This window comes from Lasiodiplodia theobromae (assembly GCF_012971845.1).
Source record: "Lasiodiplodia theobromae strain AM2As chromosome Unknown scaffold_11, whole genome shotgun sequence".
Classification (NCBI taxonomy): domain Eukaryota; kingdom Fungi; phylum Ascomycota; class Dothideomycetes; order Botryosphaeriales; family Botryosphaeriaceae; genus Lasiodiplodia; species Lasiodiplodia theobromae.
This window is the reverse complement of record NW_023336311.1, coordinates 63,598-78,699: the sequence shown is the minus strand read 5'-3', so window position 1 is coordinate 78,699 and position 15,102 is coordinate 63,598. Positions and strand designations below refer to the sequence as shown.

The window sequence follows — 15,102 nt, the reverse complement described above, 5'->3', positions numbered from 1 at the left end:
CTGGCTCGTGGAGGTACGGTGAGGATTTTCTATATACTTAAAGTTTTGTGCGGCACAGCAAGCGGCCAGCTGGTAAGGCTATTGGTCAATTCGATAAATCCGCGCCCCACCCTGGCGTCTCGACTGCTGCCTGCTTTGACAGTAAATATGGAGACTGAAGGGGCCAGTGTGATTGCGATGCATAGCGCGTTAGAATGATTCGACAGGATTGCTTCACGGCGAAGCAACTTTTACAGTGTCGCCATTCGCCGCGATGTGTTGCTAGCCGCCCAAGCTCCGGCACGTGACCCACTGGCACGCGATCCAAGGTCCGATTTGGCGCCGCAGCGTTTCGTCCATATGTAATCCCTGTCAACGCCTGATTCTCGTGAAAGTTTTGTAGCACTATGGTGGGGGCGGGAAGATCCCCGTACTCTGCGTCACGTCAAGCAGCGTTCTCCTGCGGCCGGAATTCGCGGGGAGGCCGTATCCGAAGCTCTCGGTATATACCTACATACGATCTTGACCTACTTCACTGAAGTCCCTCGGTACAAACCTACATAAGAATCCGATTTACTCAACGGAGATCTCTCCTCCCGAAGCCGATCGGCTATCGGATGCAGAATTGAAACCCCGGCAAAAGAAATTTCATCAAGAACGTATGATTGGTTTCTCGGCATGAATTTGGCAGTATAAGATGAATATAAATTTGACTTTCTTCCCATTCCTTATTTCGTTAAGAGCCTCTATATCAACCCTGTTCTCGCTGCAGGGAAAGCCCTCCTGATTACCAACTCTTTGATTTTCTTTTGAGCTGCCCCTTGGCCATGGCAAATCCGATACAGAGAAGCCTTCCACTCGGGGACACGTCTCAACTCCCAAACATCATCGGAACAACCCTCTTGCTCATTCTAGCATATGTCGGCTACTCTTTCCTCTCGTCAACAAGGGCCTATCCAAACATTCCTCTTATCATCGGTAAAGGTGGGATTGAAGAATCAAGGCAAAAGTTCCGCGAACAGTCTGTCAAATTCCTTGACACTGCTCTGAAACAAGTCAACGATGTCTGCCAAGTTTGGACGGACGGTGGCCTCAAGATTTTGATACCGACGAAGTACATCAATGAGATCCGCAACGACAAAAGGCTAGATTTTCTCGAAGTTGTCAGGAATGTAAGTGTAACCTAGCCAGTACACTGTGTATAAACGAGGAAGCTTCTATTTTCGCTGACACATGTTTGATTAACAGGAGAACCTCGCTCATTATCGCAGCTTTTCCCCGTCATACTTACCCATGAAACACAACCACGTCACTGATGCCATTAGGACCAAACTAACCCAGTCACTCGGTGTGTACTTCAACTATCAATAGTATTCGATGCTTGTGCTGATCCTCACAATAGGTAAAATCACCGAGGGGCTTTCGGAAGAAACTGACTTCGCATTGAAAAACCTCTTCCCTCCAAGCAAAGGTGAGCCGGTGAAGTTACATTCGCATACCCGTCCCATTGCTTAACAATCCATTGTGTCAGAATGGGTGGTTACGAAACCTTTCTACCCCATCGCTGTCGATTTTGTATCACAACTTTCCGCACGCGTCTTCCTCGGAGACAAGCTTTGCCGTGACCCCGAGTGGATCCGCGTTTCCGGGGACTACACTGGCGCAATTTTCATGTCCATCCAGAGCTTGCGCAAGTACCCAAAGTTCCTCCAGCCGATTATGTACTACCTGGGCCTTATTCCCGAGATCAAAGCCCTGGACAAGCTGGAGGAAAAGGCCACCGAGATAATCGAAAAGGAAGTCGCCAGGCAGAACGCCTTGGGCCCGGACAACGTCGACTCCAACTCGCTAAAGTGGTTCGCCGACGTAGCCAAGCAGAAGAAGATCTCCGAATACAACCCCGTCTTCGCGCAGCTCGCCCTGACCATCGCCGCCATCCACACCACCTCCATGTCGCTGACCAACGTTCTCTTCGACCTCATCGCCCACCCGGACCTCATCGCCGAGCTGCGCCAGGAGATCATCGCCGTCATCGGCACCGACGGCTGGAAGAAGACCAGCCTCGGCAACCTGCGCCTCATGGATTCCGCCCTCAAGGAGAGCCAGCGCCTCAACCCGCCCGACGCCTTCTCGATGCGGCGCAGGGCGACCGAGGACATCCGGCTGTCGAGCGGCGTCGTCATCAAAAAGGGCGCCATGGTCGTCGTCCCGCCGCGCATCCTCCGCGACGCTGAATTGTACCCGGATCCGGATGCGTACGACGGCCGGCGCTGGTACCGCTTGCGGCAGGAGCCCGGCAATGAGATGAAGTTTCAGTTCGTCCAGACGTCGGCTGAGATGCATGGGTTCGGACATGGCGAGCATGCTTGTCCGGGCAGGTTCTTTGCCAGCAATGAGCTGAAGATTGCGCTGTGCCATATGCTTATGAAGTATGATTGGGAGTACGCGGACGCCAGGGAGCGGCCGGAGACTATCACGAAGGCGGAGTTGATTATGCCCGATCCGACGGTGAGGCTGAGATACAAATCGAGGGAGCCGGAGATTGCTCTCTGAAAATGTACTCAATCTTGCCGTAGATAGGTCAAGTGTGGTTCAAATTGAAGTAGTTGAGGGGACTGGTCGACCTGATATTGATCAGTAAGAGATCACTTGTTGCACTTGGAATTGGATGGTTGGCCACTGAAAATTGGCATTCACAAAGTAAAGCTTCATATGTCAAGCTAAAAAATAGCACATATATTTCCTTTGAAGGTAAAAACGCCCTGGCGTACCCCTTACTGATTAGAAACTCCACTCCTCAAGCCTATGAATATACTTTTTGATAGCATTTCCAGGTAGAGGTCTAGGGTCCGTGACTCGAATAATTATTCTGCTAATGCTGATGAATTTTCCGCTCTGGAAATAGATTTAGGTGTATTTCCACCTCTTCTGCAATGTGACACGGACACGCCGGAACAGCCCACACCATGCGTCCAATAACTTTGCCTCCCTTCACGAGGATCGCGATCCCGTCCTTTAGCGTTGATCTGAATTTCAGTCCAGGAATTCGATATGCAACGGCCCCAAGAGCTTCCGAAGGAGGTACATACAATGCAGCCCTAAAGAGGAAGCTTCCAAGACATGACGGGCAAGTAATGCCTACAAGTGCTCCACGCGGGCCGAGATGCATCGTCCCACCATGCGCCCTCATAAAACGCATTGGGGGCAAGCCGTCACAGTTTTTGAGATCTGTCGTCGACAAACCCAACGCCAGGGCAATTTTGTCGGTCACTTCTACCTGCCAGGGCTCTTGGCCGCCTTGGGAGTTGAAACGGTCCACCAGCGTATGCTCTAGCAAGGATCGCTCACCAGCATAGACATGGTGTTTATGTCTGTCCAGAATTTTGGAGGTGGAAATATCCATGGACGTGGAAGAAAGTAGCATGGCCGTGGGTGTTGCTGCACTCTAAATCTAGAAGCCGGTGGTTGCTGATTTGGTGGGACCCGATATAAACTACAACTTCGGTCTCATAATACTGCGATGGCCAAGCAAACATCGTATAGGGAGCAGGGGTCGTCGCATAGATATAAGCTTTTAAAGGTTTTTAACGCATTCATCGTATGCTTATGTTCCTGACTTTTGCAGTAATTTGGACCATGACTTTGTAGAGAGGAAGTTCCCGCCTGACTAACAGTCAAAACTTTGCGAATCGAATAAAAATTATATTTGGTATATGTATTTTGGGAAGAGACCATGTGAATATTTAATAAATCAATGATCCAAAAAAGCCAGCGCAGAGTAGACTCAGTGCTCCCGTCCTCTTTCAGCATCTCGGACGCTTCCAACCTCCACAAGTGGAACAAAGTCTTTGGTATCAACACTCTTCGGCTGGGCGTGTGAATTCGACTGATCCGTGCGCCCTGTATAGCCCGATCTTCCAGTCGATTTGTCTCCCTGCGTGGTTCCAAATATCGTAGGGAAGATTCTTTTCAGCAGTGCTTGGACGGCAGGCATGCAGGCGCACACAATGCCGACATCCATCTCGATCGTACTCCAGTATCCGAATGGTGCGCTCTCCCATGTAAAGTTGGTGTTGTTCGAGAATTTGAAAAGCGTCTCGAGCCGAATGACACTGACAATGGTGACGCTGTTTCTGATTAGTCTTCTCTTGTACTTTTAAACATGGCCCGGAGACTTACAAGCCACCAACTAAGAACATGAGCAAGAGTTGGAGCTTCTTCTTCCAGCCCATGACAAGCTTCGAAAGCTGCCGGAGAGGTAGGAAAAGAACTGTGAGGTCCAGAGCGATGTTGAAAGCTGCTGCCGCCCAGCCTTGCGCATTGACGTTATTGCAGGCGCCGTGGTATGAGCCGTCCCAATGTAGCCATGCCGCCTTTACCGGGTTGCATTGGAATATGGAGACAATCAAGAATGTAATCAAGTATGCAATGCAGAATCCCATGACGCCGTAGGATATTTTTCGGAACGTCTTGTCCGGAAAGATGCGGAGGTAAAAGAATAGGATGGATAGCTTGGTCATGGATATGACAACAAGATAGAGCAGCTCATCGACGAAATATACCTGACGAGAATTAGTGTCGCTAAAATAAAGTAGTTGGAGATTAGAAGTACCTCGAGGATGTAGGTGATACTGTCGAACGGAATGGTCCAGATGTCTTTACCGAGACCATGTTTGGCAACTGATAAAACGTAAGTATTCGTTAATAGCAACGAGGATGCCAGATGTCTTACGCTCTGTGGATAGCGCCGAGAAACCAATGAGACAGGCCTAGCACATCAGTGAATGTCGACTTGAGGCGAATCGCAGCTGCACTTACCATGGCCGCGGTAATAGTATAATCATCCATGCCGAAGTCGAATCCACCAAGCGTTAATCTTGACACTATCCTTGCGATAAAGAAAAGTAGTGTAACAATACATCCACCCACTCCGAATCCATCGATGAGATGAGATACATCTCTGACAGGGACGCCACACGCAGTATCGGAGACATTTTTTGTTGCTGGTTTTATTAGTACGACGGTAACGATGAGGCGTTTGCATGAAAATAACGTACTCAACTGCTCTTTGACGGTACAGCTGCTTTGGACGCACACTGAGATGCTACTTATGAGCTCTTGGTTTGTGCAGATGCAAGTTTCATTGGTCAGCGAGCACGTAGATTCTCCAATGGCCGCGATGGTGCACTTCAATCCGCAAGCTGGGAGAAGGGCTGCAGACTCTGTCAGACCAGCCTCGACGAGCGCGCATAAACAACTCGCCAAAGCGAGGAATCCCCAGAGCAGGCGCATCTCGGAGACTTAGGCGAGCGGAAGTGCGGAGCTGCCAAAAGAGAGTTCAAATCTAGTCCGCAGGATCCGATCACGGGGGCCATCTTTTAACAGTTTCAGGAGGAAAGTGCCAATAAGTGCCCCAGAGATGGACTAATCGAGGCTGCTACAGGGACCCACTCGGCCGAGTTGACGCGGCTGCTCAATCATTTCCCCTTGGGTTCACGAAGGCAGGGACATGGCTTTGGGCGAAGTTAAGCTTTGACGTTCCTTTGCGTTGGGCCGATGTATTTCCATAATGAAAGCAAACAGGTAGGAATCCAGAAACCGGGTTGATGCCTTAAGCGTCGGCTAAACTCGCTCGTGGACGTATTCATGCACGGAGCATCCGGTCATGACTCTGGCCGGTGTCGGGGGGGCCGAAAATCCCTTGGTAAAAACTCGTCGGAAAACCCTTCTCCGCCTGCATGCTGTGGAAGTCTGCGCCTACGGCGCCCAACGTGCCGCACTACACAAGGAAATAATGGACATTTGTGGATAAGGAGGCGAGGATCCCCGGGTAATGAATTTGGAGGTGAGGGGCGCGGAATCGGCCTCGTCATGCCCGTGTCCAAGTAGAGTCATGTCTGTGGTCTGTGCGGGGCTTGCTTTGAGGGATCCGACGATCTGCATCTCTTATACAGACAAGCACTAGCCTTTTAACTGACTGTTGCCAAGAGACTAGCTCCCGAATCCTCGATAACGGTTCCGGAAAAGAGCGGTGTCGCCGACCAGAAGGATGCATCCTGCGCATCCGCGACCCAGCACTGTGTGCCCGTGGGGGCCGCGCGCTTTCTGGAATCTGACAAGCCCCAGATCGAAGCCATAAAACATGCAAGCCCCTATGCGTCCACTTCCTCTCGGCAGAATAATTACTGCTGCTTCGGAAATTTATGCAGATGCTGATGCTTTCTGCTCGACAACCGTGTGAAGAACTGGAGCGGTCTAAAGGAGACACACGCAAAAGAGCTATGACGAGTCATTTGATGGAGCTTTACAGCTTTGGTAAAAGTTCCGCCCCGTGCCGCACACGGTTGTGCGGCACGGGCTGCGCCACAGATTGACATGTTTTACTTCGCGAAGCCCTTCACTACAGATCAGCAAAGCACACGAGTAAGTGAGTAGCGTGGGGAAATGTCCCACGTCTGTCGCCATCGATAAGAGTAGCAAAATAAGTCCCCGAGCTCCGGTTTTTTGGTAATGATTTTGCGCGGCTGGTTTTGAGTATTACTATTCAATCCGTATCAGCAAAAACGCTAAGGCCCCATGGGACTCATTGCAATAGGAGACAAGTTGAAGGATCCACTGGCATTGCTGGAAACACCCTGGTCAGCGCTTTACCGCGTAAGGCTGAGCTCCCTGCCTCCTTCAATTTCGAAGTTACCAAGCGGCCAAAAGCACGGCTCACGTTTGGTTCATGAGGACTATGCGAAGTAGATCGTTGCAAGATCCAGACGTGGCAGTGGGAATTCGGCGGCTCTTCCCCCCATCCGAGCCGGTAAGCGCATGTGATGGGGTCTTCCTATTTCTTGGTCTTGCCCGCACAGTCTCGACTGCCTCACGGCTCTGCCTCATTGTCTATCGTTTATGTCACTCTTTTGCTAAGGACGTGCTCATCGTCGTATTTGTAATTCGTAATGAAGGGCCTCACTATCCCCGTGCTCTTCACATCCGCAGTTGCGGCTCTGTAAGGACCTATATCTCCCTCCACGAGGATCTGCGTCGCTAAATGCACTATGTGGCTGGGTCGCGGTATCGCAACGGAACAGCAACGCTTGGCAGCTGAAGCACCCTTCTGGGCACAGGCGTAGCAATACTTCTTCTACAACGTGTGTCTAAAAGGTTGTTTCGGCTGCTTTTATGCGGTGGCTCCATTGCATTACCTTGGCGACCAGCCCTGTAGCAAAACAGGACTGTCCCATATTCTCGCAGCAACAACGCTCATTTGCATGATGCATTCACGAAACGCGCATCCAATACTTCCCAGTACGACTATATTGTCGTGGGTAGCGGCCCTGGTGGTGGACCACTTGCCGCAAGACTTGCAATTGCAGGGCACAAAGTTCTCCTGATAGACGCTGGTGACGACCAAGGGAATGCAACCCAGTATCAGGTCCCGGCGTTGCAGCTCCAGTCAACCGAATACGAACCCATGCGCTGGGACTACTTTGTCAACCATTACGACAATGAAACCCGGCAGGAACAGGACTCCAAGATGACGTGGAGGACGCCAGCTGGAGAGCTGTACGTTGGTCATGCTCCGCCATCTGGCTCGGAGCCTTTGGGTATTTGGTACCCGCGTGCAGGGACGCTTGGCGGATGTTCTGCCCACAATGCTCTCATCACCATATACCCTCATGAGGTCAGTATTACTAATGTTTCGGCTTTGCGGGGTGGGCACTGACATTCATCAGAGTGACTGGACCTACATCCAGACCCTGACTGGGGATGAAACTTGGGCGCCAGATGCCATGCGCAAGCACTTCCAACGCATGGAGCGGAACAGGTACCTGCCTTCCAGTTTTGTTGGCCACGGCTACGACGGATGGCTCGAGACCAGTCTCACGGATCTGTCGTTGGTCGTCGAAGACCCGAAGCTCCTTTCCCTCATTATTTCTGCCGGCACTGCGGCAGGCAAGGGTCTTTTGGGAAAGATCATCAACACTGTGACCGGGCTCGGAGAGGTTCTTCTCCGAGACATCAATGCCTACACCAGCGACCGTGACTCTCAGGAGGGTCTGTTCCAAGTCCCTCTCGCTGTCGAAGAACTGTCCAAGCACCGGAACGGACCGCGCAACTTCATCCTCGACACGGCCAATGCAGTCAACTCGGACGGAACTCGCAAGTACCACCTCGACATCAAGCTCAACACCCTAGTCACCAAGGTCCTGTTCGACGAGTCCGGCAGCAAGCCCCGCGCCGCCGGCGTGAGCTACATCGAAGGATCCAGCCTCTACCGCGCCGACCCGCGCGCCAGCTCCACGTCCAGCACCGCTCCCCAGAAGTCCATCAACGCGACCAAGGAGGTCATCATCTCGGCCGGCTCGTTCAACACGCCGCAGCTCCTCAAGCTCAGCGGCATCGGCCCGAAGGAGGAGCTTGACTCGTTCAACATCCCCGTCCTTGTCGACTCCCCCGGCGTCGGCGCCAACCTGCAGGACCGCTACGAGACCACCCTCGTCGGCGAGACGCCCACCGATTTCACCATCACCAAGGACTGCACCTTCCTGCGCACCGACGACGACCCATGCCTCAAGCAGTGGCAGGATCTGCCGGGCCCCTCGCTCAAGGGCACCTACGCCACCAACGGCATTGCCATCGCCATCGTCAAGAAGTCTTCCTCGGCCGCAGAAGAGGATGATCCCGATCTTCTGATCTCGGGCGCGCCCGCCTACTTCACCGGCTACCACCCCGTGAGCCCCCTCCCTTTCTCCAGAACAAAAAGAGAAACATTTTTACTAATACCAACACACAGGGCTACGCCGACCTCTCCCTCAAGGACGCGAAGCACTGGGCCTGGATCGTGCTGAAGGCGCACTCGCGCAACAACGCGGGCAGCGTGACGCTGCGCTCGACGGACCCGCAGGACATGCCGTCCATCAACTTCAACTACTTCGACACGGGCGTGACGGCCGACGGCGCCGACGACAAGGACCTGCAGGCCGTGTACGAGGCCATGCAGTTCTCGCGCCAGATGTTCGACGACCTCGTCCCGCTGCAGGGCGACTTCGAAGAGGTCTGGCCCGGCCCCAACGTCACGACCGAGGAGGGCATGAAGGAGTTTATCAAGAAGGAGGCGTGGGGCCATCATGCGGTGAGTGATAGAGTGATGATGTACACATTTGGTGGGTTTTTGGGCTAATTTTTGTTCGAAACAGTGCTGCACGGCGGCGATCGGTAAGGACGGCGACGAGAATGCTGTGCTTGACTCGAAGTTCCGCGTCAGGGGTGTGGATGGACTGAGGGTTGTGGACGCGAGTGTCTTCCCTAAGATTCCTGGCTTCTATATCTCTGTGCCTGTCTACATGGTCAGTGAGAAGGCTGCTGAGGTTATCCTGGAGGATGCGGCATAGTCAACCGCTATGAATGGATTTGCGCATTGCGTCATGTTTGGTGGTAGTTGCGTAATTTAAAGAAGTATGTGCCTTGAATCATGATATTCCCACATTCGCCGTGAAGACCGTGCGGGTGAATTGCGGTAATGCTTTTCCGCATCTCCGTACCAGCAAGCATCATTCGAGAAGGTTTCCACAGAAATATGCACACCGGCATCTTGAGTTCTATGATCGGATGGCAGAACGCGCCTCCCGATTTTCCAGTGACCATATTTTTCAAAGGGTATACAGCCAGCATCATTCATCATTGACGACACCTGAGCTTTAGTTCCACGACAGGACTCATAGGGAGTATTAATCTCGTTGGTTTTTATAAGTAGTGCGCTTTAATGCTCTCAAAAAGGTGACATTTTATCCCCACTTGGACCGCTCAAGCAATGGCACAGGTGCCCAAAAACTCGACGTACGTATATTCACTTGAAGATCTCTTACCAACCCTCGGTTTTGAGAGTGTGCCATTGGCTGAACAGGTTTCATTAATAGGAGAACATTTCCTTTGAATACGGCTGCCGAAATACCGGCCATTGGGCTGGGTACCTGGCAGTCGAAGCCGAATGAAGTGAAACATGCCATGGAGACAGCTCTGAGGGCCAGGTACCGCCATATCGATGCAGCAGCAGCGTATGGGAACGAGCCGGAAGTTGGCGAGAGGAAGCGAGCATCTGGTGTGCCCAGAAGTGAGATTTGGCTTACAACCCATCTCCACAACCAATGGCACACTCGCGTCCAGGAAGCTCCTAAAAGCTCCGTGCGGTTACTCGGTACTGAATATATAGATCTCTACCTCATCCATTGGCCATTATTGACAGACTCGATGGACTTGAAGAAGCATCTGCCAGACTGGGACTTTGTAAATACGTAGGCGGAAATGCAGAAAATTCCAGGGACCGGAAAGGCCAAGAATATTGGTGTTTCCAATTCCGGCATTGGAAGGACTCCTTCAAAGCTCATCATGCAAGGTACAGTATCCCGCTTCAACCTTAGCCACTAGCACGTGTTAATCACTGTCCTAGATTACCCCGGCGGTGAAACAAATCGATCTCCATCCCAACAATCCTTTCCCAAAACTGGTAGCGTACAGCACAAGCAAGGGAATACACAATACCGGACACTCTTGCTGCCCGGACCGTATGTCGGATTTTCTCTTTAGAGTGTGCGTCAAATTCATCCTTCACGCCATGTCTGGATGTAAGGCTACGGTTAACAATTGTAATAGATTCATGGGCTTCGTTCATATTTGAATCACAGGAACTCAGACGTTTTGCGGTGGTAGGTTAGATTCCATGTGATACCAAGGTCGGAACAATAGAGACATGGGACGGTTGTGTGTACGATTTATTCTCCATTCAAGCATGATCTCGACCCTCTCTACAATGTCCGTCAACGCTCAAAGAGTATCGTCTGCAACCCCCACCAGCGTTCCAGTCTTCATCATCTCGACAAAGCCCTTAGGCGCATCTTCGGCGAAGAAAAAGGATTCGCTCTTCCTGCTCCTTGTGATAACATCAATGGCATACGGGAACATCTCTTTCTCGTACTCGGTAACGGCCTCGGTGGTAATACCGTACTTTTGCAAGCTGAGTGCAAGGTAAACTGAGTCGCGTAATGCGCAGTTGGCTCCGTCCCCAACGTAGGGAGTTGTGACATGGGCTGCGTCGCCAATCAGAGCAACACCTGGGACGGTCTCCCAGTTCAACGACTCAGGGGGGAAGTAGTATAGGAGCCAGGGCCAGAAGGGGCCCTCGGCCTTCTCAATGATCTCTTTGAACTCCGGACAAATGGTGCCGAATTGGTCGTCCTGGAGGAGGAACTTCTTGACGGCCTGTTCATCCCTGAAGTCAACGAGCTTGCCGGCGAAGTCTTCGTCGCCCTCGAACCCTATATCAATCCTGTAATGGCCGTCGCCTTGCGTTTGGTTGAACATGTGTTTCCTTTTGCCCATGACGATCATGGAGCCTTCCTTGGCCATGGATTTCATCTTCGGGTAGAATGGGTTGCTCGGGTTAATTTTTCCCGAGAGGTAGACATGGCGCGTGAAGATGGGCTTCACTGGATGGACCTGGAAAGCTTTGCATCAGCAGAAAGTCGTTTTCACGAGGGCAGAAAATGCATACCAGATGCCGAATCTTGCTGTTCACACCGTCGGCTCCAACCACCAGTTTAAACCCTGATCTCGTGCTCCCGTCGGCGAACTTCAGGACGACTTGCCCGTCTGCGCCTCTTTCTGCACTTTCAACCATCGTATCCCAGACAACCTTTTCCTTTGGGATTGCGGTAAGGAGCGCCTGCCGCAGCTTGAACCGATCAATCTCGGGCGCGTCGCGGCCCTCTCCCCACCCCGTCACTTGGTTGCCGTCAAAATCCCAGACCTCATGGATGGTGGCAGGTCCGTCTCGAGACATGCGCTTGAACTCATCGTAAACGCCCGCTTCTTTCATGGCGCGCTGGCCACTGCCTGGGTGGAGATCGAGACAGCCGCCGCGGGGAGGGACATGCTCGCTGCCACGTTCGTAAACGATGTAATTGCCGAGGCCTTTGCGCTCGAGAATGGCAGCCAGTGCAAGTCCGGATGGGCCACCGCCAACGATTGCGATCTCAGGAGTCATGATTTTAAGTCGAGTTGAGGATTTGAGCTTGAGAGATGATAACAAAATTATGGATACAATGGACCAGTTGTTCAACTTGGATTTAATACACACGACTAGCCAAGGACAACTACATGCTGCATTGCAGGAAGTACTCTGCGGGCGGACTTCGGGCCGCGAGGCTCTGCGGAAGGCTTGCGGAAGGCTTGCGGATGTAAAGTGTGCCCATCTTGCGGTGTGCGGGGCAGCGCTTGGTGGCCGTTGCCAGATAGATCCGCTTCACACGAGTACACATCGTTAATCTCGGCCTCGGACACTTGAACCACGCGAAAAGGGGCACATGCGGAGACGGCATGAATGGTAGCGGTGTTTAAGGTATACCAGATCTTCTATAGTGCGTACACGTAAGCATAAATTTGAGTATAGGATTCTTTAAGTCTAAATTGGCGGATCTACGTCAAGGATCGAGCGCATTGTTGACTGTGTTTATAATCGCCTCAGCTCGTAGAGTTAAAATCGAATTCAACTACAATTTGACTCTAATGTGGGAGTTCGTGCGCTTGTAACGCTGCTGCCATTGTGTGTGTTGCTGGCTTGATGCACCAATTGGAGAATTGTTGTCATTTCACGGAGTTAGGAGTTAGGCATTCGCGCTGTGCGGCTCGTCCGAAACGGAGGATCGCCGTTGAAATGCCCGAGTATATATAGGTCTCTGCGCGGTATTTATTGCGGGGGCGGAGATAAGGCGGAGTATGTATGAGGGGAATTCCGCCGGCGGGTTGCCGCAAAGAAGTTGCGGCGTTATTCAAGCTTATCTATTTTGCGGCTTCTCCGCTGCTTTCACATCCGCACCTACGTTTGCCATGTCCGCACCCCCGCACCCATCCGCCAAGCGAGTCCGAAGCGACGATGGCGATAGTCTCCAGCAACTATCCTCCAGGAAAAGGGCCGTGCGCAAGCGTGCAGCGGTAGCTTGCGAGGAGTGCCGCATCCGCAAGAGGCGGTGTGATGGCGCAGTCCCCGCATGTGGCGGTTGTGCCAAACGCATGTCAGAGTGCGTCTATTCCGCCGACGTTGAGGCTAGAGCGTGGCACAGCAGGTAAGAATGCTTTCAAGATAGCAGTGAAACTTGCTTATGATCGCCGCTAGTACTATCCAGTCCTTGAGGAATCGTCTACAAGAGCTGGAGGCGGCGGAATTGCCGCCACGAGAATCCCGCATGAACACAACTTCACCGTCTATTCGGGCGCCTGGGCGCAGCAGTATATCCCCAGAATTGACAGCCGCGCCAAATTCGGGCGTGAACAAGAGTACAGCCCCGCTTGCGGAACCCTCAGCGCGAACGCCATCCATTCTCAACCCGGTACCCCCGCAAGACCCTCCGGACTCGGGTACCGCTCCATCATCTCGCCAAACGTTGAATGCACAGGATGCGTCACCGTTGCCCTATGTCGAGCCACGCAGCTTCGAGCAGATGATGGAGCCACTGATCGGCGAGCAAGACGGCTCTGCCGAACCCACCATTGGCTGGCCAGGGGGCCCTGCAAATTCTGTGCCAGGTGGCGCCCAAAATGCGAAACTGCACTGCACGTGCGACCTCTCATTAAATACAACAGACTGGTCTTTACCTCTACGGCGGGCCTCAGATGCGTTGGTGGATGACTACTTCTCTAGGTTCCATCGCTTATACCCTTTTCTTCACCAACCCTCATTCCGACGGCAGTATGAGCGGCTATGGGCACTGGATTCGGGTACTACGGGCGATAACACAATGGCTTGCTCGGGTCTTTGCCGGCAAAAGAGTAGAGGAAAGCTTTTCCCAGCCATGTTGCACGCCGTCTTCGCCCTGGCCACTCTGACCATTGATCCCGCCTCACCCGGAAAGAACGCTCGTCGAGCTGAGGCTTTCTTCCGTCATACTCAGGCGGTAGACCTGTTGAATGTGCCCGATGATGAGGTTGGGATTGAACTGATTCAACTGGGACTTCTCATGGGCTTCTACCTGCAAAGCACCGAGAAGTTCTCCAGATGCTGGAACATCACTTATCTCACGATACGAATTGCTAAGAACATTGGATTGGAGCTCAGTGTAAGCGATCCCCGCAGAAGGGATTTTTTTGCATGGCGTCCGACCCAACTGGACTGCGAAATGAGAAGTCGTGTATGGCACGGATGCATTGTGCTGGAGAGGTATTTATCCTTCTCCGCATCTCTTTGTCTCTCCCACAGGCGCTTGTCTGGTTCAGACTTTCGACCCGAGTACCCAGCCAGCGCTCCAATTACTCCCCTGGCAGCCGGCGTCTCAGGATCTAAGCAGCTGCCCTGTATTACCTTGAAACAAAACTCTAATCGAGGTCAATAGGGAAGTAGCCATGTCATTTGGGTGTCCCTCAATGATCACTACGAGTGACACAAAGAGCAGACTGCCTGAAGCGATCGATGATTCTCGATTGAGCAGTGAGCCGGGCAAGTGGAATCCCCAGCCAAAGGGTCATCCCAGCTTGTTGGAATCATATATTCAAACGATTAAGCTTTACAACATCCTTGGACGAGTATTGAACCGAGATGAGCCGCAAGGTTTGTTGTCCGCCAGAGACAGCAAAGGAATACTGTCCGAGGCTGCGACAAAGGTTCACGCTATTTTGGAACTCGATACGTCGATTATGGAATGGCGGAATTCATTGCCTGACTACATCAAGTACCACCCAGACTCCACAAAATATAGCCAAGCGGGAGGTGTGGCTGCAGATGAGCTTTCAATTCCGTCTTTTGACTTATTCATCCAAGCGAAGAGGCTTTACCTGAGGTTTGAGTCTATCCTAAGCTCGTTGAACTGGACTGACGTGCTGAAGATTCCTACACATCCGCCTACTTATTTTGCGTCCTGGCCTGGAGCTTCTTTTTAAGAGGCATAGACGGGAAACAGCAAAGCCTCACCAACGGCTACTTGAAGCAAAACTTGAAGATGTGCTGATCAGCAGTATCGCTACGCAGTGTGTCATCACTTCTCAAAGCTTTATCAAGTTTTTTGACTCTGAGATACGATCACGCAACCTGGGGGCTTGGTGGTACGACGTGAGCTGTAAGTGCCAAGGACGCCGTCTGGTGAGGAT

At 52.2% G+C, this 15,102-nt stretch overlaps 5 protein-coding genes across 5 annotated transcripts; 3 read left to right on the top strand and 2 right to left on the bottom strand.

Annotated features, from left to right (window-relative positions):
• Positions 1-806: 806 nt before the first annotated feature.
• Positions 807-2,532, top strand: LTHEOB_4152 (Cytochrome P450; the record flags this gene model as incomplete). Its single annotated transcript, XM_035513155.1, has 4 exons — positions 807-1,151; positions 1,228-1,327; positions 1,382-1,450; positions 1,511-2,532. 4 exons carry the CDS (start codon positions 807-809, stop codon positions 2,530-2,532), a joined length of 1,536 nt encoding a protein of 511 aa, XP_035374856.1.
• A 1,231-nt stretch (positions 2,533-3,763) lies between these two features.
• Positions 3,764-4,827, bottom strand: LTHEOB_4151 (uncharacterized protein; the record flags this gene model as incomplete). The annotated part of the gene is made up of 5 exons (XM_035513154.1): positions 3,764-4,106; positions 4,159-4,541; positions 4,592-4,659; positions 4,712-4,748; positions 4,798-4,827. 5 exons carry the CDS (start codon positions 4,825-4,827, stop codon positions 3,764-3,766), a joined length of 861 nt encoding a protein of 286 aa, XP_035374855.1.
• Positions 4,828-7,441: 2,614 nt separating this feature from the next.
• LTHEOB_4150 (Choline dehydrogenase protein) lies at positions 7,442-9,362 on the top strand (the record flags this gene model as incomplete). Its single annotated transcript, XM_035513153.1, has 4 exons — positions 7,442-7,651; positions 7,704-8,702; positions 8,765-9,103; positions 9,168-9,362. 4 exons carry the CDS (start codon positions 7,442-7,444, stop codon positions 9,360-9,362), a joined length of 1,743 nt encoding a protein of 580 aa, XP_035374854.1.
• Positions 9,363-10,791: 1,429 nt separating this feature from the next.
• Positions 10,792-12,010, bottom strand: LTHEOB_4149 (uncharacterized protein; the record flags this gene model as incomplete). The annotated part of the gene is made up of 2 exons (XM_035513151.1): positions 10,792-11,463; positions 11,519-12,010. 2 exons carry the CDS (start codon positions 12,008-12,010, stop codon positions 10,792-10,794), a joined length of 1,164 nt encoding a protein of 387 aa, XP_035374853.1.
• Positions 12,011-13,814: 1,804 nt separating this feature from the next.
• On the top strand, positions 13,815-14,399 carry LTHEOB_4148 (uncharacterized protein; the record flags this gene model as incomplete). The annotated part of the gene is made up of 2 exons (XM_035513150.1): positions 13,815-14,078; positions 14,352-14,399. 2 exons carry the CDS (start codon positions 13,815-13,817, stop codon positions 14,397-14,399), a joined length of 312 nt encoding a protein of 103 aa, XP_035374852.1.
• Between the last annotated feature and the right edge of the window lie 703 nt (positions 14,400-15,102).